Source organism: Conger conger, chromosome 6, assembly GCF_963514075.1.
Source record: "Conger conger chromosome 6, fConCon1.1, whole genome shotgun sequence".
Lineage (NCBI taxonomy): Eukaryota > Metazoa > Chordata > Actinopteri > Anguilliformes > Congridae > Conger > Conger conger.
Genome location: NC_083765.1, coordinates 24,684,636 through 24,709,732, shown reverse-complemented (window position 1 = coordinate 24,709,732; position 25,097 = coordinate 24,684,636). Strand labels below are relative to the sequence as shown.

At 43.1% G+C, this 25,097-nt stretch overlaps 2 protein-coding genes across 2 annotated transcripts; both read right to left on the bottom strand.

Moving 5' to 3' along the window:
- Positions 1–2,809: 2,809 nt before the first annotated feature.
- LOC133131516 (SHC-transforming protein 1-like) lies at positions 2,810–9,573 on the bottom strand. The gene is made up of 5 exons (XM_061246898.1): positions 9,129–9,573; positions 8,954–9,023; positions 7,019–7,308; positions 6,261–6,381; positions 2,810–2,877 (listed from the first exon to the last, which is right to left on the bottom strand). Exons 1-5 carry the CDS (start codon positions 9,198–9,200, stop codon positions 2,810–2,812), a joined length of 621 nt encoding a protein of 206 aa, XP_061102882.1. The 5' UTR covers positions 9,201–9,573.
- A 4,873-nt stretch (positions 9,574–14,446) lies between these two features.
- On the bottom strand, positions 14,447–20,453 carry LOC133131065 (glyoxylate reductase/hydroxypyruvate reductase-like). The gene is made up of 10 exons (XM_061246173.1): positions 20,391–20,453; positions 20,192–20,292; positions 19,637–19,767; positions 17,462–17,534; positions 16,823–16,939; positions 16,297–16,385; positions 15,706–15,807; positions 15,349–15,484; positions 14,998–15,128; positions 14,447–14,786 (listed from the first exon to the last, which is right to left on the bottom strand). Exons 2-10 carry the CDS (start codon positions 20,281–20,283, stop codon positions 14,665–14,667), a joined length of 993 nt encoding a protein of 330 aa, XP_061102157.1. The 5' UTR covers positions 20,284–20,292; positions 20,391–20,453; the 3' UTR covers positions 14,447–14,664.
- Positions 20,454–25,097: the final 4,644 nt, after the last annotated feature.

Below are 25,097 nucleotides of genomic sequence, written 5' to 3'. Positions count from 1 at the left end.
CGGTGCCACTTGTTTTTGTAAATAAACCACCTTTTGTGATGCCGGGACAAGTCTCTGTCGTCTGCCTCCTACCAAACTTCTTGCCACTCTGGTCAGGCTTCCTAAGAGAGATACACACACACACTATAAAAATCTGCTTGAAGCCCATTCACTTTGGAATCTTTGAAGCTCAATATCTCAAAACTCTCAGAACGCAGAATGAACCTTCTAATTCTCAGATCACGATTTTGTAAAAATCCAGATGGGATTCTCACTTGATTCTTGCTTGATTGAATCCTCCCTGTGCTAGGGAAGAGACTCAGATGGAGGCAGATCATCAAAATCATATGAAAGAACCAACATAACTAACATTTTTATTCACCTCTTTCACAGTCAAGACAGATGGTGTCAAAAAGACACCAATTTTTTAATTAGGAGTTCTCTCCAGTAACAGTAGCTTCTGCTGGACATTGGCATAAATAAGATAAATAAAGATTGTACTGGCAGTTCTTGGTGAAAGTCTGCATTTCTCAATGGAAAGAAATGTACAGGATCAATCTTGACAGATTCTGGACTTGGCCCAGACTGGCTCATAGTCCTTCTTCAGCAAGTGTCGGATTGTGGGATTTGGCGCAGGAAACAGGAATGAATGAAGGCCAATAGAGGACCACTTCCCACAATCCTTGAAGACTCTAGGTCTGGGGAGAACATGCCAATGTTTGTTCACATCTATATCGAACACATTACAACATTTAGGACACATGTACAGTCTAGCTTATGCTCTGTTACTGTCCATGACGTATACACTTCTTTAGACGTTTATAATCCGCAGATCCTTTACAACCACCGCCCCCCTTACTGTGCCCTTCCCCCCCTCTAGGCCCATCCCTTCCTCTTCCACTTTCTCCCCCCTTACAGACTCTGATGTTTCTCAACTCCTGCTCTATCCCCTCTTCTCTTCTCCAGACTATCACACCAGACATTCTCCCATTTGTCACCTCCCTTGTCAACTCCTCCCTGTCTTCCAGCTGTTTTCCAGCATCCTTCAAGAGGGCCCACATCATCCATTGCTAAAAAAGCCTACCCTGGATCCCTCCATCGTCCTGAACTACCGCCCGGTATCTCTTCTTCCTTTTCTTTCTAAAACCATAGAACGAGCTGCTTCTACTCAACTTTCTTCTTTCTTTTCTAACAACAACCTGCTAGACCCCCATCAGTCTGGCTTCAGATCAGACCACTCGACAGAGACCGCGCTCCTCTCCGTCAGTGAGTCGCTCCATGCCGCACGAACAGCCTCCCTCTCCTCTGTCCTCATTCTTCTAGATCTCTCTGCTGCCTTCGACACTGTGGATCACTCCATCCTCCTGTCCGCCCTGTCAGCAACGGGCATCTGTGGCACAGCCCTGGACTGGATTGAGTCCTACCTCTCTGGTTGCTCCTTCCAGGTTGCCTGGGCTGGTACGGTATCGATACCTTGGCCCCTTGCCACAGGAGTTCCCCAGGGCTCAGTCCTAGGCCCGCTTCTTTTTTCTCTTTACACTCGTTCCCTTGGCCCTGTGATCACTGCACATGGGCTATCCTACCACTGCTATGCGGATGATACCCAACTCTTCATCTCTTTCCCACCATCTGATACACAGGTTTCTGCCCGTATCTCTGCTTGCCTGCATGACATCTAGAGCTGGATGAATAACCACTATCTAAAGCTCAACCCAGGCAAGACTGAAATGATATTCATTCCTGCTAATACCTCTCCCCACCTGGACCTCTCCATTTCCCTCGGGGATACCACACTCACGCCATCACCCAGTGCAAGGAACCTCGGCGTGGTGATGGACAGCAGACTGTCCCTTTCCGAAAACATTGCGGCGGTGACCCGGTCATGCAGGTTCTTCCTATACAACATACGGAGAATCCGCCCCTTTCTCACCCCCTACTCGACCCAGCTCCTGGTCCAAGCGATGGTTCTGTCCCGCCTGGACTACTGCAATTCCCTCTTGGCTGGCCTCCCAGCGTCCGCCATCAGACCCCTCCAACTTATCCAGAATGCAGCAGCTCGTGTGGTCTTCAACCTACCCAAATACTCACACGTCACCCCCCTGCTTACTTCCCTCCACTGGCTTACCAGCTTACCTACCAAAAATCATCAGACCCTACACCCCTGCCAGACCTCTTCGTTCAGCCTCCACAGGCCGCTTGGCACCTCCCCCTCTCCGAACCTCCACCTCACGCTCACGACTACTGTCTGTTCTGGCTCCACGGTGGTGGAATGAACTCCCCGTTGAGGTCAGAACTGTACAATCTCTCCCCACCTTCAAACGCAAACTGAAGACGCACCTCTTCAAGCAGCACCTCTCCCCATCCCTCCCTACCTCCCTGTGATCCTTAATTGTTGACTTTGTGATTTACTTTGTGTTTTGGTATTTTTAGTTGGCTAGGTAAGCAGTATTTGGATAGTTAAGTTTGGTCACTTTTGCTTTGTTCATTTGTTGTTTAAAAAAAATAAATAAAAAATAGGCCCTGGTCCTTATGTTTGTTGTACAGGTAGCAATTGAAATTGTACTTCCCTCTAGGGTCTTTCTGCACACTTAGCCCTGGTTATGGGTATGCACTTTGTTGTACGTCGCTCTGGATAAGAGCGTCTGCCAAATGCCAATAATGTAATAATAATAACTGCATGTCCAAGGATTGACTTGCAAAGTTATTATTTTCTCTAACACGGACTCCTTGAGCACAAGTTCCTCCAAGCTCCAAGTCCCAAGTCCCATGAACAAGAAAAATGAAATTCTATGAAGAACACTGCTAGGTAGTCAGTGGACAGAAGAGGGCGCTAGAGTATAAGCTCGCTGGGCATGGCTGTTCCCATCACCCCCGCCAGCAAGTTGTTGGCTGACAGCGCTGCCAATGTGGGGGAGAGAAAGGACAAAAACATTTTAAAGCACACCTCATTTAACAGCGAGATATCTTGTGGAGCTGTTAATTAGGATGTATGATTACGTTTGAATACTTTTTTATGAACCAAAATACTGAATAATTAAATTAAATGGAATCATACTTTGGAGGTTATAAGTGAATTTCTTCAAGAGTGCGCCAAGTTTGGTTTACCAATAAACTGCTGCTACGTAATGCAATAGTGCCATCGTGTGGTCATAGACCGCAAGGCAAGACTTTCAATGGAAAATGGAGCTTGCCACCAACTGAACCGATCGGCCACACTACCACTGTCTACGTAATCCGCAAGAGCAACTGGCTACATCTTTTCACATTTTTTACAAGATCGAAAACGGAGCATTTGTGCTAACAGCAGGTGATGCACAATGACTAAGGCTGATAGTAGAAAAGTCATATGGCTAGATGCTATACTGGATTGTGAGGGAACTACAATGCACAGCGTTTTACAAACTGTTCATTCACAGTGAGCCATAATGGGAATTGTAATTTACCCGCAAACACATTTAAATCACATAACATTTAATTACATTACAGCCACCAAACAGATTATCAGTACCAGCGTGATTTAAAAAAGTAGACAAAACTTTTGATTATTTAGATTTTTGATTTGGGTTGTCTTAAGGAGAATAACATATTTTAAGGGGGGGGAAAATACTGTTGAATGTTCTGTTTGAGTATTTTTGTTGAAGAAAAAAACATTTGATCACAAAACAAGTAGACAACACCAGTGTTAGTTAGAAAAGGGCACATATCCAATATCACCAAGGAGATGTTAACCAAAGTTAGAGACGATGCAGAAGAGACAAGGCAGAAGAAGCCAAACAAACCAACCATCAGTGCTATAAACAAAAGTGCATACCACTAAACACCTCAGCTACCGGTCTTCACACAAGTGGACGTCGGAAAGCAGTGGAGGGAGATGAGTGACAGGACCAGCATGGAGAGAGTGTGGATAAGGAGACAGCTGATCATTCTGGTGGAGCAGCAGGAGGTAGAGGGACCAGCATGGAGAGAGCGTGGATAAGGAGACAGCTGATCATTCTGGTGGAGCAGCAGGAGGTAGAGGGACCAGCATGGAGAGAGCGTGGATAAGGAGACAGCTGATCATTCTGGTGGAGCAGCAGGAGGTAGAGGGACCAGCAAGGAGAGAGGTGCAGCAGCTGGAAGCGTAGACTCTCCAGATAATTTACAGGAAGAATTTATACACCTGAAAATACACCAGGGTGTTCTCAGAGAGGGCCGGTGTCTCACTCGAAGCTTCCTAACAGGAAATGAGCTCATCACTGCGGTGACTATGGCCGAGGTGAGGGTTTGGCTGGAAAGTACAGCATCTCGGTTTTCCCTAGTTTGAGCTGCAGGGAATGCTGTTCCACAGACTGAGCCAGCTGCTTATTTCATTTTGTATTCTTGATACATACAATTTACGCAATTGAAAGAAAATGGCATTCTAACTGGCTGTATATTAATTATCAGATTATATTCAAACTGATTAAATACTATTTTTTTGTTATCAAGATGAGTCAGATATTTGAATCACAATTTAATAATTTGTATTAATATTTAATTCAGCTGAATATGTCAGAGCCGCCATCAATAGCTCCACTTTTATATGAAAAATATCTGTAATGTAGCTGAAGGTATATGCAATTCACTTGAAACTATCTGCAGTTTAATAACCCTTTAATTGAAGATATCAATAACTCAGTTGCCGGTTATAAACTCACTGCAATATCCATACTTGTATACATTCATTAACATACTGTGTACTGATAAGGAATAAAAAATTTAAATAAAATCATGTCCAAGGAAACTATTGAAATTAAAGTGGTAAAATTAGCTTACTATATCAGCCTGTGTTGTAGGGAACAATAGTGAAATTGTCTACCGGACAAATGATTTGAGAGTATCAATTAGCCCATTCATTTACCAGAAATCTTATTTTTACCCCAATATATTGCAAACATAAAGTAAAGTAAGCAAGAAAGCTAACCCCTAAATGCTCCTGATGTGCTGGTTGGTGCCTTGTATGGCAGCCGATCACCATGAGTGTGTGTGTGTATGAGAAGCATGAAATGTACACCGTTTTGGATAAAGGCACTATATGTAAATGCCAACCATTTACACAAAATTAGACTTCAAAAACCCCACAAGAAGGTACCGAGTGATTAAATTATTTAATATTCACATATTTAGGATAACACAAGAAAGAATCAAGAAACATATACAAAATTGTGTGCAATCTATATCACTGTTAAAAAGGAAATATATATTTAAACATTTTTTAAACTTATTAACTTCTCATGCATTCTCCAAGAAGGAAGGGCGTGTCACTTTTATTTTCAAAAATAATATAAAAAATTATCGCATGCACATACAGTCTTTCTGACAAGTGCACGAGGAATGAAAATAAACTGCATTAGAAGAAAAAGTACCCATACTGGACTTGCACTGGCGTCAGTTAATTTTATTTCATCTGCACACATGCACAGAGCAATGCCTTGGTCCACAGGTTCTGTGTGTATGAAAATAAAATCAATAAGCAATACCACTATCCAGCATTGTGCTAGATATGCTTCTACTATTATAATGATTTTCAAAAATAAACATTTGTATACATTTCCAATAGACCTTGCATATTTTAGAACTCTATATTAGCTTACTGCTAATGACAAACAGAGATGTACAGTATATGGTGGATAAATTTGACATAGTACTCAGACCAAAGCTTCTATTATAAATATAAAAAATATATTGTAATTGTTAAAGTGTCCTCAAATTAATGTTATTTATTAAACTATCTTATACATTGGCTGTCTATCATGGGCTAAGCCTTGCGGTGTGTCAGATGCTATACAACAGTGGTCCTCACTCCTGGTCCTGGAGAGGTGCAGGGTGTAACTCTACACACAACTGGTCTATTAAAACACTTAATTGCACAGTTAACTCACCTCGCCTTGTTTCTTGGGTCTGAATTAGTTGCTGATATTAAGGCGAAAACAAAAACCAGCAGACCCTGCTGCTCTCCAGGACCAGGACTGAATATACACTATTCAGTGATATACACTATATTGTACAATCTGTACAAACCTGGCAAACCTGCCCCTGAAGCTGAATACTGCATCAAGGCACATTTTCAGGAGCAGAAAAATAACCATTTTCACCAACACAGAGACTAAAGTCAATCAGCCAGCCACTTGCTCTACAGCTTTGTGCTTTGAGGCATAAACACAGAATGCACGCCACATGTCACCTGCTATTCTTCTTTTTCTTTTGTCAAATGCAAGTACTCTTTTTTTACTTCCAACCCAAAATTACAATGGTAAAAATACAACAATAATACAACTGTTTCAGGCACAGCTCACTCCCACAAGAGACGATTGGTCTCTGATTGTCCATGTGATAGCGAATCAGGTGTCCCACACTGTCGAATATGTGGTCCTTTGTCCTCACCTTTCAGAAAAACAGAAGGCAAAGTACAGAAGAGACAGTTTAGTAATATGTACCTCAAACATTACTTCAACCATCATTTCTCAAACAGCCAAAAAGAGAAAGATAAACTGCCGAAAAACAGCAACAGAAATATTATAATATGGAAAACAAAATTACTTGAAGTATGTATCATCCGCACACTGTCCTTAAACACTTATTGTGTGAGATTTGGATCCATGGGGGTCTTAATCACGTAAGTGAAAACAACAAGCCCACACACAAGCACACGTGCATGCACACACAAACTTTACAATTAATGCCTCTCATTTACCCATTCACACACACACACACACACACACACACACACACTTGCTCTGAAAGGCTGCCATGCAAGCTGCTAACCAGCCTGTTGGAAGCAATTGGGGGTTAGGTGTCTCAGGGTTACTTCAGAACTAACTCTCCAACTGCCAGACAACCGCTCTTACCTGCTGAGCTAATGTTGCCCCCAGAAAGGAAAAATGGGTTAACAAATCAGCAAGCTTAGATACTACGAAAGTTTCTATTGACAACGTTAGCAAAAAAAACAGGAAGTTGACGACAGAAAATGGAATCCCACATGGGCCAGGTACAGTGAGAGGAGTTTTAGGCGGAGGCGTACCATTCCCTGCGGGTCCACCAGCAGCAGGTGTTTGGCAGCGCCCCCCTCCAGGCCGCTCAGGACGTACTGGCCGGGGGAGGAAGTGCTCTCCCGCACCAGGAAGTCCCCGCTGTGCTTCAGCAGGCTCTCAGCCTCCCGCCGGCTCAGGCTGCCGTGGTACCACACCTCCAGCTGGAGCGGCTCCAGGGCCTGTGCAGGCCCGCCCGGCACGGGGCCACCCTCCTCCCCCAGTGTGCTGTACGCCGCCTCCTTACTGTCCGGCAGGAGCACGGGAACGCCCTTCTCCAAATCTGGAGTTTGGAAGTTGTAAAAATTAATTGAGTAAAATATCAAGTTTGGTTGCAGTAGAAGTTTGTGGAGATGGTTGAGGTCTTTTGAGTGAATTCGTAACAAGATGTGCTATGAGAAGAATTAATCAAATCTGGCCCTCAAGAACAAATCCAGATGGTTTTCTTTTCTCCCAGGTAATTAACTGAACAGTTAGTGCTACTTTCTACCTGACTCCCAGGTAAAGGGAGGGTGGAAAACCAGCAGTGGTTCTTGGTGATTTGATGATGTCTGTGCTATAGAGTGCTTAAGACTTCCACAATATGCACTGCATATGTTGTATGATCCTTAATGTAGTCAAAGTTAGGGCCACCTCATTAACCACTATGCTACAGGCTGCCCTACTTCGCATATTTAATCTCTTCAGGCTTATCAATATACAACGGGGGGAAGTGGTTGAGGTTTTTCAATTCATAAAAGGGATTAACAAAATGAACATTTTCTGTCAATATTACACAGTGATGTAGGTAGACATTAGCCAAAACATTTTATTTATTTAAATACAGAGTTGTCTGGTCCTGAAACATTGCCATTTAGCTGATGCAGATTTGATGCCTCACTGAATATTCTATAACAACCATAACAATACAATGATCTGAACATCCACACTGATGAACAATAATGTTCTGAGAACAGTCTCTCGGCTATGTCGCCTTCCACTGTGAATTGTAAATTTGGTTGGATTTTGATTAGGTCAGAGTTTTATTGTTCATGCAGCTTGGAAAAAAACACTCTGAAAATGATCCCAGGGATATGATTGGTCTCTGTCTTTATAGCTGTGGTGTGGAGTCTGTGGGCTCCACCATCCACTTGAGTAAGAACGATTTTTAAAACCATATATTTATAGTTATAGTTATAGTTCTTGGTATGGACAGGCCTTCAACTGGCTGACAGGCCAGCTTTTATTTATTCTCTTTCTGCAAACCAACCTATATGTAACTGCACGTCTAACTGGGAATACGTCAAATTCAATAATGCAAAGAATTCTCAGTATATACACCTATGCTGATCACCATGCATGAAAGGGGAGGCCAGTCTGTTTATTTTTCAGATGGTTAATTTATTTATTGATTTGATGTTGTGCATGGAATATGATATGCGATTATGTACAGTACTTAGACATATGTACTGTGATAGTCCCCAGGCACTCCTTTATGAATGTGCTTGTCAGAGGTTACTGCTATATCTGTGAAGCATATGTCCCATTCTTTCTGACTACATCCCTCTTGCAGTGGATTTATGTCCAGGGAAATGTGGATGTACTGTAGGCTAGCCATCACTGCTCACAAAATATTGGAAGATAATTTATTTGATAATAGATTGCATTTCCCTTGGAAAGAATTTCAAAATTGGAAGATTGGGGAAAAAAACATCCATGTCACATGTTCTTTCATTTTAATAAATGGGCAATTAATTCAATTAACATATGAACAGTGACTGCCCTGTTAACATGGATTTATGAAACATCAGTTGATGGCTTTAGAGTAGGCTAATCAAATTATGGGAGACAAATTAGTCAGTACTTCTAACATACAAAGAATACCGGAATTACTCTGCCCCTCATGTAATAGTGAGTAAGAAAGAAAAAAATTCACTGCATCATCTTACCTGCAGATGGAAGTTGCATGTGCGTGAGAGAGCAATTTTCATACACGTTCAAGTGCTCCGGGCATCCCGGCTGCAACACAACCCAAACAGAAGCGGGTGAGTCATCCAGGAAGCAACGTCGGACGCATTAAAAAAAAGTGTGTGTGTGAAGTGGGGATCGGGAAGGTGGGCTCACTCTTCGCAGATCGTCTTCTTCTGCCTGGCTGCCACTGGGGGGCTGCTGCGGTGCTTTCGGTCCGACCCGCATGTCGAGTAGCCCACCCGGGGGCGGCTCTTTGCCGGGTATCTCGTTATAATACTCGTGGACCTCGGCGCTCTCCTGACCGCGGCTTCCGCCGCCGCCTGCTTCCGTTGCCCTGCGCGAAAACCGCAGCCAGCACAACAGGAAGCGATCAATAAGCCTGAAAATTGCATAATTAACTTTGCTTAATGACTTGTGTCATGCGAGACACACAGCGCTAGGCTTCTACAGACTCCCGCGGAAGGTCGGTCGGGTCTGCCAGCACAGCTGATGCGGGGGTTAGCAGTGTTTTATGAGATGGTAAACATTTTATGGTAAACCTTGGGGTGGATATTTGACCAATCAATACATAATCTTTCAAGTTGTTTGGGTCTGCGCTTGCGCTTGTTGACCGCCCTCTTCAACCACAAATCCTTCATAGGATTCACGTCTGGAGGATGTCATTTTGTCGGGTAACCATTTCAGAGTTGATTTTTGAGGTGCGCTTGGGATCATTGTCGTGCTGAAACATCTATTTTGCAACCAAGTTTCCTGGCAGAGGAAATTAGATTTTTGACCAAAATATATTTTTCAGAAGCCCCGAGTGACCAATAGATCCAAAACTACCCCGAAACATCAAAGATCCGCCACCATATTTCATATTAGGAACAGAAGGTAAGCTGTTCATTTTCAACACAAGCTTACGCCAAACCCAGTGCTGGCCAAAAAGGTCCATGTTGGTCTCATCTGATCGTGACACCCGGTATCAGTTCCAGTTGAAACTCCAGTTCTGTTTAGGAAACTCCACACGCATTTTATTATCGGCCCACAATAGAGGCTTTGTGATCCCCCAAGATGCCACCAAGGTTTGCAGGTCGCTAGCTATTTTAGATTCTTTGCCTTCCACATCATCTTCCAGGGGCGAGATGTACATACATCCCCTACCAAGTAGGTTTACCCCTGTTACACTGGTTTTATAACTTAAATATGGACCTAATTGTGGAATGTGGCATCTTTAGTTTTTATTTATTTGTTTGTAATATGCTCCCAGCCTGCTTTTTTATTTTTTTATTTTTTTGGATTATTATAATTATAATTATTATTTTGTAAACATCTGATCGTATTAGTTTAAGGTTCCAGTATATTTTAAGGTTTGCATTATAACTCATTTCCTGTTTATTTTATGGAGCCTTTTTTGTTCATTTTTATCTAGGGTGTGAAAAGGTTCTGTACTGTAGCTATTCAGCAAGCGATGTCACCTATTTTAATTATTTTCTTTACTGTTTAGTTAGAGCCAAAAATAATCCACACATGCAGTAGGCTGTGATTCGGTCTCTGCTTTTTATCGATGTATGCACTGTATAGCTTTGGGTTCTATAGGATGTAGTCTCTGCACTTAACAACACCCTAATTCCTTTTCCTGTTTCCATCCTTGGTGCAGTTGATGATCTCATGGCTGTGATGCTGTGGTGCATATATCTCCCAGGTTGTCCCTGTCGCTCTGTTTATTGGCACCTTCCCTTGACTTGAATCTCAGCATGGCCAGGTGCTGAAAATGCCAAGCAAGCAAACTAGGTCTTGTAAAATTTCTAATAAGACCTTGTTTTGTCTAGACCACCACTGACTGGCATCAGTGGGAATATAGCATAATGCAGGGTCATTGAATGGTGTACAAGGAGAATTTCATTTAAGACTAATAAAAACCAGTAATGTCAGCAGACCAATGGTTACTAGCATATCACTGCCTTTAGTGCAAACATTTATGAAATATGACTGGTTTTTTAAAGAAATATAATTTAAACAGAGTAGTGAATGTGTTGCGATACTGTAATCATTAGAAATAAGCTACCTGTTTTAAAAAATATACTTCAAAGTGTCTTACCTTCCAGTAACTGAAACCTATTAATGTACGTACGAGTATCTGCTGTTGTCATTTACTGGCATGAAAACCCCTTTTAAATGTGTTGCATCAAACAAACTGCCACACGTTTAATAGTAGCTTTACTTAATAGCACCTTTCATACATACATTCATACAAAGATGTATGTAAAAAAAAATGTACAAATCTGGCCCCAAATGGTAAACTTGGATTTTATTTTGATCATCCTTTTTTTAAATAAATAAAATTTAAATCATGTCCTCAGTTCCTGTACTTGCTGTTCAGTTCAATTGTCTGATACCTGCACATGCGGGGCCCTGTAGGTAAATGAGGTGTTGAGTATTTTGCAGTGTATTGTAAATTGTAAATACACTTTTTCACAACAGTATGTTTTCACCCTTTTGCATTTTGGAAAGGGTCCAGCACTGCACAGCTGCTGAACATGCATCCTTGAACCTAAAAGCTTCAGAAGGGAAATTAAGTTCTTAGGTGTTCTGCATGCAAATTCAAGCAAGAAAATCATTGCTAAGGCAAGGGTGATCTTCGAGGTCCACTGCAGTTTTCACGAAGTGAAACAAATGCACGCAGGTCGACCATGCTATGATGTTAAACACATAGCTAAGAGGCTGTTCAGAAGATGCATACAAGTTATGACTATTGTGTGGGGTTGCTTGTTTTTCTGTAATTTAATTATTTGAAGATGTGATATCAAGGCATTATTAGGATTGACTTAAAGGTATGGAAGGACATAAACATTGACTTTTTGAAATGAGTGAGATGAGAAAAGCAAAAGATTTGGGGATTTTTTTTAAACCGCACATTCAACTAAATTCAATTCAATATAGAAACACTCATTTCACAGAGATCTGTCCGATAGCATGGCTAGTTAGTATTTTCTAGTTCCACTTCACCAAAATGTAACTCCAATCTTATTCTAAAAGGGCCGGCGTGGGTGCAGGTTTTTGTTTTAACCAGCAGTAACACACCTGATTATACTAATGAACTAATCGTGGTCTTTAATCAAGACCTTGATGAGTAGAATCAGCCTTCTTAGTCCTGTGCTAAAACAACAACCTGCACACACAGTGGCCCTTTCTGGATAAGATTGGACACCCCTGGTGTAACTGATGAACAAAGAACACACCTGTTCTGGATTGTTCTTATTATTTTCCCTCAAGTTCAGTGTCTTGTCCATGCCTCTTGTTTAATGCTACCTGTTAGCCTTTCTGTGTTATCCTCAATGACCTCCTTGTAATTTTAGCATTAACCAAGATATCACCTATTCATTTCAGAGCCACATTTCCCACTGTGACAGTGGTTACTGAGGTAGTGCATTGTCTTGGTCAGAAGTGTTAGTCCGAGTCTCAGTTTGACGTTATGTAACGGAAAAAAAAGAACAAAATGTTGAAATGAACAGGCACCCTTGGTGAACCCAGGACTTGGGATTGAAGACACAGTACCAGTGTTGTCCCAAGACCAGATACAGTTGACCCTTGACCCCATTCTCATGGTGCTGTCTGCAGTGATTATAATTTTTATTTCAAGTGGTGTTAGTTAGGGCAAGGGCCTATAATGTGCAAGGCATTGATTCTCTTCTCACCTCTATTATTGTATTCCAATATTGATATCAATGTCTATAGATGCCAGGTCCATTCATTCAGTCTTGACAGAAAATTATCCGGGTAGAAAACCAGCTTTCTGACCTTCAAGAATTCATTATTATATGCAAAATGTAAATGTCTGGTAGCTTTCACCTAAACTTAGTTAAACTTAGTAAAACACCCTGTGTCAAACAATATGGATTCCACAAGTCATTCTACTTGTCGCCTTTTAAAATGATGGTTTTGGTTTGAACCAATGTATGGAAATTTGAATCTAGTACATCTGCTGTCCTCATGTCAGTTGCATTGACACGATGTGCCATTCAGCCAATCAGATCTTAGGCGCACACCCTGAAATGTGCCTGTCCTGAAGACTAATGCTAACATGCAGCAGCAGGCACCTGTGTCAAACCAATCAAAGTGACTATTGGTCACAAGGCAAGGAAGCCAATTCCTTGTGGTGCCTGTTCCCCTTCAAAGTTGCTGCTTGCGGCCAAAACTACAATTTTTAGCACAATTTGGTCACCTTGGTGGCCATTTTGAAGTGTATTGTTGGATGGATTTATATAAGTGTACTGTGTAAACATTTTGATAGCATAATGGTGAATTTGACAATGTCACATTAAAGATGAAACAAGTAAATGCCTTATGACTTTGGCCTTTTTACGCCCAGGTTATGAAATGCCAAATGTGAAGGAATCATGTGCCCTGCTTACACTTAGGGGCCTCATTTACTAAGACCTTTAGCAGGTGCAAAACATTTTAGCACACACAAAACTAGCACATACAATAAATGGTGCAAATCAAATACCAGGTCATGTCATTGGTTTTTGCTTGTGCTAAAAGATAAAAGGTGATAAAGGTCTTCATAAATCAGGCCCTTAATGTAGTGTGAGTAATAGAAGATTAAATGTGTTCACTTTTTAGAAAATATGTGAACAAATTTAAGTGAAATATTTAAATGATGTACCATATTTCATTTTCATGTATAAATTTGAATAAAGATGGAAAAATCCAGAGAGTATTTTGTTTGATTTAATCCTCTCTGTGCCAGGGAATATAATCAGTTGGAGCAGAAGATCATATACTTCAGATCCAAAATATTTCATTTCACTGGCAGAGGACATACTGCATTTGTCTTCACCTAGGCCATGTCTGAAAGACTTTGCAGACTTCATTCATTCAAACCATTACAGGATGACTTCCTTTGATCCTCAAAGGCTCAGGGATGGAAATGTCAAATGTTTCTCTCCTATATCGAACACACTAAAACACCACAAAAAATAAACACACACTTTTCCCATTACTAATACTGTTATTCACTGGCAACATTGCGTATTTTCACCATGTTCTTATGATAGGCTATATATTATTATAGCGTGTGATCACATAAAGTTCACCGAGGTGTTATGTCTGCCTAATTACTCTCACCAAAAGCTGAGGTAGGTCGGGTTTGTTCAAATTAACCTGCCCCGTGGCAGATTCGTTTCAGACCATAAGGCACCAGAGTTACATTACATTACATTAATGGCATTTGGCAGACGCTCTTATCCAGAGCGATGTACAACAAAGTGGCAAAGTAGTTACTGACACAGGCTTTCTTTGATCCTCAAAAAAAGATTTTTCCTACATTTCCATTTAATACATCCGGATAATCTTGGTTTCTGGAACGGACACCAGGGTGTGGTCAGACTTGCTAAAATGTGACATTTGACATTTTAGGAAATAAAAACATCTACATCTTTGTGTGTGTGCTCGAAAAAAATTTTTTTTGCAGAAATTGAACATCAGTTTATGTTTTTAAATATATTTTTAATTTCTAACCTCATATCAATAGGTGAAACTAATAGCTTGAAAGCTGCTCCCTTGGTCAGATCAGGGGGACTGACTCGCCCCCACTTCTGTCATCCCTGCCTTGAGCACAAGTTCCTCCAAGCTCCGAGTCCCATGAACAGGAAAAATGAAATTCTATGAAGAACACTGCTAGGTAGTCAGTGGACAGAAGAGGGCGCTAGAGTATAAGCTCGCTGGGCATGGCTGTTCCCATCACCCCCGCCAGCAGGTTGTTGGCTGACAGCGCTGCCATTATTCCCCGGGTGGAGTAGGTGGCACTGCCAATGTGGGGGAGGACCACTAGGGGAAGACAAAGGACAAAAACATTTTTAAAAGGCACTGCCCATACCTGCATTCATAAAATTAACAGGTGTTAGGTATTAGTAGTCAGTTGTTAAGCCAAATTATGGTTGAAATTAAAACGTGCAGGACAGTAGATCTCCAGGAGCAGGGTCGAGCAGTCCTGGTGTAAAACAAGGCCAGTAGAAAGCTGAGGAATTAAGAAACTCACCACAGTTTTTGAGAGACAGCAGCGGATGGTCAGTGGGCAGGGGCTCGGGCGTGGTGACGTCCAGGCCAGCCGCGGCGATCTGACCGCTGGACAGAGCCTCGTACAGGTCCTCCTGGTTCACCACACTCCCTCTAGAAACAATGCACACAGACTCAAGGGGGGCGAAGATGACAACTGGTATACAGGACAGGGAACAAACAAAAACATGAGAAACTTGGGAGGATAAAGAAAGACAAACATACAATCAAGATGCAGGTAAGTGGGGGAAATTATGTCTTTAAAGATTTGAAAACTGGATGGGGAAGAGTTAAATGAACACATGAAGAGAAACATGAATCGCGACACAACTACCTGCCGGTGTTGATGAAGACTGCGGTGCTCTTCATCTTACTGAAGACGGCCTTGTCACACAGCCCCTTGGAATCGGGGTTGAGGGAACAGGACACCACAACAAAGTCGCTCTCAGATGCCAGCGTATCCAGGGGCACTGTCCAGCCCCAAACCAGAGACAGAGAGGTGGGGTTAGCACCAGAGGTGGAACATTCAGGTTTTGTTCCAATCACCTGTATTTGCTCATTTGCAGAATTCTTCAGCCAGGTGGCAGAGGTCATTGGTGAAATCAGCTGTGTTAGCAGTGAGCTCATGTGTACAGTCGGTTCACTCCGCCCCCCACAACCCTAAAACAGCCCCTGCCTGGTGCTCCCCTACCGTGCTCTCCCTCCACCTCTGCGGCCTGGGGCTTGACGGACCGCCCGGAGTACAGCAGCCTCTTCACTCCGAAAGGCTTCAGACGACGGGCGATGGCCAGACCTGTGGGGGTGAAGCAGACACGTCACATTCAATGCAGCGTCCTTCATTTACCTGCACTGGAGCAGTGGGGCACTTGCACATGCACACAGAAATACATACCAGATAAAACACGGTTGGCATATTCTCATCTGGGAGAGCCACAGTATCTGCTGAGATTTTTCTGTGTATTTTCAGTGTTTGGTGATTCATTCAAATTGTTGTTTGGCTAAAGAGTCCACACACGTTTCTAAAGCTTAGATTGGCTATGGCTATTGGCTATGGATTGAAGTCCCCCATGCTGTCTGAAACTCCTGGATTAATGGGCTGATGGGTTAACACAGACATGGAAGGTATAAAGGTTCATGAGGAAAGGAGCCAACGCTGGGTCTGCTAAGGTTAATTGCAGTCAACAAATAATCTTCAATGTGAAATCAACCCATTGGAATGAGAACAAACCACCATGTTCAACCCCTGCATCTTTATTTCCAAACTGTGATGTGATTATATTACCTATGCGCCCGAGGCCGATGATACCGACTGTGCTGCCAGTCAAACCGTAGCCACACAGCCACAGGGGCTTCCATGTGCTCCAGCCACCACTGGGGGGGATAGAATACAGGGTTAGAGTAGGGACAGCTATGCAAACTCCACCACACAGGGCAGCAGGTCTGCTCACTGCTCATGCTCATTTGTGTGCTTGGTCACATGCTCAATGAAGAAACGGCAGGGTAAACTGTATGCCGCGGCAGATGAACCAGTGATAAACACTTGGGCCAAACGAGGGCGCAAAGTTTTACGTCAGAGCATTTTCTGGGAAATAAAAACATCTATATCTAGGGGGGAAAAATTGTCCCTCGGAAACTATTTTTTTAAATATGCAGAATAGAATGATGCACGCAAGCTGTCTAATAAGCTTGATGAGCGGGTTTCAAAAGGTTCCCCAAAAAGTATGAAAATGTCTGGGGTTGGGGTTATAGGTGTGGTTGAGATTATAGGGTGTGGCTTGGAGGTTGTTGTGGGTGTTTGTAGCGCTGACCTCTTGACCTCTTGCACCCCCTCGGGTAGCCGGCGCGCGGTGGCTAGCAGAAGGGCGACGGACAGGTCCGCTGTGGCATCGGAGAGCACATCCGGAGTGTACCCCACTCGCACCCCACTGCAGAGGGAGAGAGGGGCATGGAAAGCCGTACACAGCTCATGACACCAACACGTACGGTCCCCAGCTGTTTTTACCCATTTCTGTGAGTGGTCTGTGACATCTGTAAAAATGTTCACTTTTGGAGCGGTGTCAGGAAGGAAGCAGCACTGGATGCTCACCATCCATCCATCCATTATCTGAACCCGCTTATCCTGATCAGGGTCGCAGGGGGGCTGGAGCCTATCCCAGCATACATTGGGCGAAAGGCAGGAATACACCCTGGACAGGTCGCCAGTCTATCGCAGGGCACACACACCATTCACTCACACACTCATACCTACGGGCAATTTAGACTCTCCAATCAGCCTAACGTGCATGTCTTTGGACTGTGGGAGGAAACCGGAGTACCCGGAGGAAACCCACGCAGACACGGGGAGAACATGCAAACTCCGCACAGAGAGGCCCCGGCCGACGGGGATTCGAACCCAGGACCTCCTTGCTGTGAGGCGGCAGTGCTACCCACTGCACCTGGATGCTCACCGTTTCTTGATTTCATCGATGGCTAGGTGGTCAAAGCCCACAGAAAAAGTGCTGATCACCTTCAAGTTGGGCCCTGAAAAAATAAAGAATAAATAACAATAATCATCACATAATGATACTAGTACTATTATGAATAATAATAATAATTTTAATAAATACAATCAATACAAATCAATACCCAACTGCCCATCTTGCTGCACAGCCTAATGGTAGCATAGCTCATTGTTGTTCCTTTTCCTGGAAGGCAGGGATCATGAAATCACGGTCATTGGGCCTCATTTATCAATATTTTCGGAAATCCCTGTGAAAATGTATGTGTGATCAAAGCGAACTAACAAATTCCACCGGATTTATCAAACAAAACAGAGCTTTTTTTGCACCCATTTGTTTACGTTGATAAATAGCAATCAATCGTAAACAAAAAGTGCATGCACAAAACTTATGACTAGGATAAACTGACGTCCCTAAAATACCCTATAAGGACCACAGAATTCAATTCCAGGCAATTTAAAGAGATGGCAAAGATATATGCTGTGTAGCCAACACATGATCTGATTTAAAAAAAATTATTATTATATTATTGTGTGTGCTACAGCTACTTTGTAACTTGTCTTTACAAAACATGAAAATGTATATTAAAAATTATTTAGGAGTTAACATCTTATATGCCGTTTTCTTATAATAAGCTTGAACTTGAACTTGTTCATTATGTTCAAAAATGGAGGAAGAAAAACCGGATTGTCCTGGTGGAGAAACATAAAGCAATGTGCCGAACTAATGCGCCAAACTAATATTGAAACATAGAATGTTGCTAATTAGCCTACTTTTGTTTATATAGGCTACATAAACTACATATGTGCCACATAGGACTGGAATAAAAACGAACATTGTTGGTGTAAAATGTGGTGAGCTGTCCAACTGTACCAGCTGTAGCCTATACACACTGGGGGTATTGCTGTTGTTGTAAACTCTGTCTTGATTTACACATACTACGGAACAGGTAACCCAAAAATGGTTTGACATAAAACTGGAGGCAAAGTTATAAATTATAGGAGAGACGTTGATGTCTGGAATTACCAAGGAGGGGGACAGCGATATGTTTCCACTGTCCTGCACCAGTCCCCAAGAAGCTGAGGAAGGAAAGCCCCTGAAAATGGAATTGGACAGGAATGGCGTGTGGATCTTCTGAGTTCTGGCTCCAGTGTGTTACACAAACTCAGGAGGTGTCTGGGCCGTCTGAACTGACTCGTGAGCCTCACCAAATTGGCTAGGGCTTTGAATATGTGCTCTCCCCGAAGTAAGCCATGCACTAAATCTTATATTAAAGCAATACATGTAAATAGATAGACAGATCATTACACTTATATAGTGCCATTACACTTATAAACTCGCCTCAACCACCAGCAATGTGTAGCACCCACCTGGGTGAAGTAATGGCTGCCATTTTGCGCCAGAATGCTCACCACACACCAGCTGAAGTGGAGAGGGAGAGAACAACGTTTTTGCCAATTGAATCAGGGGATAAACAGGTGTCAGCTTGAAAAAGCTACGGCCTCCCCATCACTGTAGTGGGGCATTGGAGATCATTTGACCAGAGGGAAGATAGCCCCCAACTGACCCACCAACAACACTTCCAGCAGCAACTACTAACCAAGCCCACACCTGCTTAGCTTCAGCCATTTGACAGGAGCTGGGTGCATGGCTGCTGGCTAAATGTAAAGTAATGTAAAGAGAGGTCAGCCATAGAAACAAAGGTCTAACTTAAGACACTCTAATTCTAGCAAACTTTGTTTACGTGTTTTATGGAATTTATATTCAACTCCACTTAAGCATAAATTAATCAGGATTACCGGAATGAAAAATCACCCATTTTAATCTTGCGTTTTTATATGATATGAATAATTATAATATTCAATTGGCTTATTAAAATAAGTTTCCCACCGTAAATTAAAATAAAATATGAATTCGTGGAATAATACATTCAGAAAACAAGCGTTAAAACCGTGCGCGGACAAGGCCACTCGTGAAGTGCGTTCAGATCCTACAAAAAAACTGACATCCGAAAACTTTGATAAATCCCCATTGTTTGTGTAAATGCATTTCCGAAGAATGGATTTAGATTCGAGGGCCAGATTTGATGATCCCTGGTGTCAGGATAATGGCGGCGATTCATACCTGCTGCATCTAACACCTCGGTGTCGATGAGATCCGTAAACATACACAGCAGCCCGTGGGCTCCAGACACGCCCTTCAAAAGCTCCGCCCTGGGCACAGGCTCTTCAGAGTCCCACACGGACACCTTGCACCTGAAGCCAGGTACCCAGAGGGGACAACGCGAGACAGGGCAGGGGAAGGCAATAATTTCGGACTGCCCATTTCTCCAGTAAGTTTAGAGTACGAGTTTCGCTATGTGTGTTCCTGAATCTAAACACCCCAAAATCCATATCCCGCAGATATTAGTCGAATTTTGGCGAGACTAGTCGCAGTCATTAACTTTCAAGCCAAATTTAGGAACGCAACCACAATGTTAGAGGTGCACGCAAACGCAGCGTGAATCACCAAGCCTAATTCTGTTTAGCAATTTGTAGAAGGGGTTCCATTATGCCATAATTTGTTTCATGCTATCCATCGTCGTCCAGATAATGTGCATATTTTGCTGAGTTCGGCATGCTAAGTAGTCAGCTTCAGCGAGCCACACACACACAAAGTAAACCGTCAAGTCTTACTTACACTCCAGCCTGGGCCTGTGTCAGCACCTTCCTTCCATCTTGTGGAATTCTTCTTGTCACGTACACCTTCATGAGCTGCCGCGCACCTTGCATTATTCTTTTCTAAATTGTAAGTATAAAATAAGCGGCATCTGTTACAGTCCATCAATATCGTAGGCAGGTTAGTACCTAAAAGTTTTGAATAAAGTTGAAAAATTCACCTTGGGCCGCTATTCAGCCCCAGCAGATAAGAGGGGTTGTGCGCAGGCGCTGTGATTCTACCGAGAACGGAGCAGCAGCGCCGCCCCAGAGGCTGCAGTACGGTATAGCTTAGACTCCTAAATTCTATCTGCAGCAAGCCAAGTACAATGGCTGTTCTTGTATTTCGTGAGCTGAGAATTGGTTCAAAAAAATTAGTTTAATACATATGTTATATGGCACTAAAGTTATATATATATATATATATATATATATATATATATATATATATATATATATATATATAAACACTATAAAAATCAGCTTGAAGCCCATTCACTTTGGAATCTTTGAAGCTCAATATCTCAAAACTCTCAGAACGCAGAATGAACCTTCTAATCCTCAGATCACGATTTTGTAAAAATCCAGATGGGATTCTCACTTGATTCTTGCTTGATTGAATCCTCCCTGTGCTAGGGAAGAGATCTGCCTTTGATGGAGGCAGATCATTAAAATCATATGAAAGAACCAACATAACTAACATTTTTATGCATTTTTATTCACCTCTTTCACAGTCAAGACAGATGGTGTCAAAAAGACCAATTTTTTAATTAGGAGTTCTCTCCAGTAACAGTAGCTTCTGCTGGACATTGGCACAAGATTGTACTGGCAGTTCTTGGTGAAATTCTGCATTTCTCAATGGAAAGAAATGTACAGGATCAATCTTGACAGATTCTGGACTTGGCCCAGACTGGCTCATAGTCCTTCTTCAGCAAGTGTCGGATTGTGGGATTTGGCACAGGAAACAGGAATGAATGAAGGCCAATAGAGGACCACTTCCCACAATCCTTGAAGGCTCTAGGTCTGGGGAGAACATGCCAATGTTTGTTCACATCTATATCGAACATACTACAACATTTAGGACACATGTACAGTCTAGCTTATGCTCTGTTACTGTCCATGACATACTGTCCACTTCTTTAGTTTATAATCTGCAGATCCTTTACAACCACCGCCCCCCTTACTGTGCCCCCCCCCCCCCTTTAGGCCCATCCCTTCCTCTTCCACTTTCTCCCCCCTTACAGACTCTGATGTTTCTCAACTCCTGCTCTATCCCCTCTTCTCTTCTCCAGACTATCACACCAGACATTCTCCCATTTGTCACCTCCCTTGTCAACTCCTCCCTGTCTTCCGGCTGTTTTCCAGCATCCTTCAAGAGGGCCCACATCACTCCATTGCTAAAAAAGCCTACCCTGGATCCCTCCATCATCCTGAACTACCGCCCGGTATCTCTTCTTCCTTTTCTTTCTAAAACCATAGAACGAGCTGCTTCTATTCAACTTTCTTCTTTCTTTTCTAACAACAACCTGCTAGACCCCCATCAGTCTGGCTTCAGATCGGGCCACTCGACAGAGACCGCTCTCCTCTCCGTCAGTGAGTCGCTCCATGCCGCACGAGCAGCCTCCCTCTCCTCTGTCCTCATTCTTCTAGATCTCTCTGCTGCCTTCGACACTGTGGATCACTCCATCCTCCTGTCCGCCCTGTCAGCAACGGGCATCTGTGGCACAGCCCTGGACTGGATTGAGTCCTACCTCTCTGGTCGCTCCTTCCAGGTTGCCTGGGCTGGTACGGTATCGACACCTCGGCCCCTTGCCACAGGAGTTCCCCAGGGCTCAGTCCTAGGCCCGCTTCTTTTTTCTCTTTACACTCGTTCCCTTGGCCCTGTGATCACTGCATATGGGCTATCCTACCACTGCTAGGCGGATGATACCCAACTCTTCATCTCTTTCCCACAATCTGATACACAGGTTTCTGCCCGTATCTCTGCTTGCCTGCGTGACATCTAGAGCTGGATGGATAACCACTATCTAAAGCTCAACCCAGGCAAGACTGAAATGATATTCATTCCTGCTAATACCTCTCCCCACCTGGATCTCTCCATTTCCCTCGGGGATACCACACTCACGCCATCACCCAGTACAAGGAACCTCGGCGTGGTGATGGACAGCAGACTGTCCCTTTCGAGAACATTGCGGCGGTGACCCGGTCATGCAGGTTCTTTCTATACAACATACGGAGAATCCGCCCCTTTCTCACCCCCTACTCGACCCAGCTCCTGGTCCAAGCGATGGTTCTGTCCCGCCTGGACTACTGCAATTCTCTCTTGGTTGGCCTCCCAGCGTCCGCCATCAGACCCCTCCAACTTATCCAGAATGCAGCAGCTCGTGTGGTCTTCAACCTTCCCAAATACTCACACGTCACCCCCCTGCTTACTTCCCTCCACTGACTGCCTGTCATGGCTCGCATCAAATTCAAAACATTGGTGCTAGCCTTCCAAGCAGTTAAGGGGTCTTCCCCAGCTTACCTACTAAAAATCATCAGACCCTACACCCCTGCCAGACCTCTTCGTTCAGCCTCCACAGGCCGCTTGGCACCTCCCCCTCTCCGAACCTCCACCTCACGCTCACGACTACTGTCTGTTCTGGCTCCATGGTGGTGGAATGAACTCCCCGTTGAGGTCAGAACTGTACGATCTCTCCCCACCTTCAAACGCAAACTGAAGACGCACCTCTTCAAGCAGCACCTCTCCCCATCCCTCCCTACCTCCCTGTGACCCTTAATTGTTGTCTTTGTGATTTACTTTGTGTTTTGGTATTTTTAGTTGGCTAGGTAAGCAGTATTTGGATAGTTAAGTTTGGTCACTTTTGCTTTGTTCATTTGTTGTTTAAAAAAAAAAAAAAAAAATAGGCCCTGGTCCTTATGTTTGTTGTACGGGTAGCAATTGAAATTGTACTTCCCTCTAGGGTCTTTCTGCACACTTAGCCCTGGTTATGGGTATGCACTTTGTTGTACGTCGCTCTGGATAAGAGCGTCTGCCAAATGCCAATAATGTAATAATAATAACTGCATGTCCAAGGATTGACTTGCAAAGTTATTATTTTCTCTAACACGGACTCCTTGAGCACAAGTTCCTCCAAGCTCCAAGTCCCATGAACAAGAAAAATGAAATTCTATGAAGAACACTGCTAGGTAGTCAGTGGACAGAAGAGGGCGCTAGAGTATAAGCTCGCTGGGCATGGCTGTTCCCATCACCCCCGCCAGCAAGTTGTTGGCTGACAGCGCTGCCAATGTGGGGGAGAGAAAGGACAAAAACATTTTAAAGCACACCTCATTTAACAGCGAGATATCTTGTGGAGCTGTTAATTAGGATGTATGATTACGTTTGAATACTTTTTTATGAACCAAAATACTGAATAATTAAATTAAATGGAATCATACTTTGGAGGTTATAAGTGAATTTCTTCAAGAGTGCGCCAAGTTTGGTTTGCCAATAAACTGCTGCTACGTAATGCAATAGTGCCATCCTGTGGTCATAGACCGCAAGACAAGACTTTCAATGGAAAATGGAGCTTGCCACCAACTGAACCGATCGGCCACTGTCTATGTAATCCGCTAGAGCAACTGGCTACATCTTTTCACATTTTTTACAAGCTCGAAAACGGAGCATTGGTGCTAACAGCAGGTGATGCACAATGACTAAGGCTGATAGTAGAAAAGTCATATGGCTAGATGCTATACTGGATTGTGAGGGAACTACAATGCACAGCGTTTTACAAACTGTTCATTCACAGTGAGCCATAATGGGAATTGTAATTTACCCGCAAACACATTTAAATCACATAACATTTAATTACATTACAGCCACCAAACAGATTATCAGTACCAGCGTGATTTAAAAAAGTAGACAAAACTTTTGATTATTTAGATTTTTGATTTGGGTTGTCTTAAGGAGAATAACATATTTTAAGGGGGGGAAAAATACTGTTGAATGTTCTGTTTGAGTATTTTTGTTGAAGAAAAAAACATTTGATCACAAAACAAGTAGACAACACCAGTGTTAGTTAGAAAAGGGCACATATCCAATATCACCAAGGCGACGTTAACCAAAGTTAGAGACGATGCACGATGCAGAAGAGACAAGGCAGAAGAAGCCGAACAAACCAACCATCAGTGCTATAAACAAAAGTGCATACCATTAAACACCTCAGCTACCGGTCTTCACACAAGTGGACATCGGAAGGCAGTGGAGGGAGATGAGTGACAGGGCCGAGCATGGAGAGAGCGTGGATAAGGAGACAGCTGATCATTCTGGTGGAGCAGCAGGAGGTAGAGGGACCAGCATGGAGAGAGCGTGGATAAGGAGACAGCTGATCATTCTGGTGGAGCAGCAGGAGGTAGAGGGACCAGCATGGAGAGAGCGTGGATAAGGAGACAGCTGATCATTCTGGTGGAGCAGCAGGAGGTAGAGGGACCAGCAAGGAGAGAGGTGCAGCAGCTGGAAGCGTAGACTCTCCAGATAATTTACAGGAAGAATTTATACACCTGAAAATACACCACGGTGTTCTCAGAGAGGGCCGGTGTCTCACTTGAAGCTTCCTAACAGGAAATGAGCTCATCACTGCGGTGACTATGGCCGAGGTGAGGATTTGGCTGGAAAGTACAGCATCTCGGTTTTCCCTAGTTTGAGCTGCAGGGAATGCTGTTCCACAGACAGAGCCAGCTGCTTATTTCATTTTGTATTCTAGATACATAAAATTTACCCAATTGAAAGAAAATGGCATTCTAACTGGCTGTATATTAATTATCAAATTATATTCAAACTGATTAAATACTATTTTTTTGTTATCAAGATGAGTCAGATATTTGAATCACAATTTAATAATTTGTAT

What these genes read in the sequence shown, in the direction of transcription:
- LOC133131516 (XM_061246898.1), bottom strand. Translation starts at nt 9,200, where the DNA reads ATGCGGGTCGGACCGAAAGCACCGCAGCAGCCCCCCAGTGGCAGCCAG. An exon ending in AAGAAGACGATCTGCGAAGA is followed by an intron (nt 9,024 to 9,128) that starts GTGAGCCCACCT and finishes GTTGTGTTGCAG; the next exon opens with CCGGGATGCCCGGAGCACTT. An exon ending in GAAACAGTTGTATTATTGTT is followed by an intron (nt 2,878 to 6,260) that starts GTATTTTTACCA and finishes CCACATTGGCAG; the next exon opens with CGCTGTCAGCCAACAACTTG.
- LOC133131065 (XM_061246173.1), bottom strand. Translation starts at nt 20,283, where the DNA reads ATGCAAGGTGCGCGGCAGCTCATGAAGGTGTACGTGACAAGAAGAATT. An exon ending in GGGGTGCAAGAGGTCAAGAG is followed by an intron (nt 16,386 to 16,822) that starts GTCAGCGCTACA and finishes TATCCCCCCCAG; the next exon opens with TGGTGGCTGGAGCACATGGA. An exon ending in GCTGTCTCTCAAAAACTGTG is followed by an intron (nt 14,787 to 14,997) that starts GTGAGTTTCTTA and finishes GTCTTCCCCTAG; the next exon opens with TGGTCCTCCCCCACATTGGC.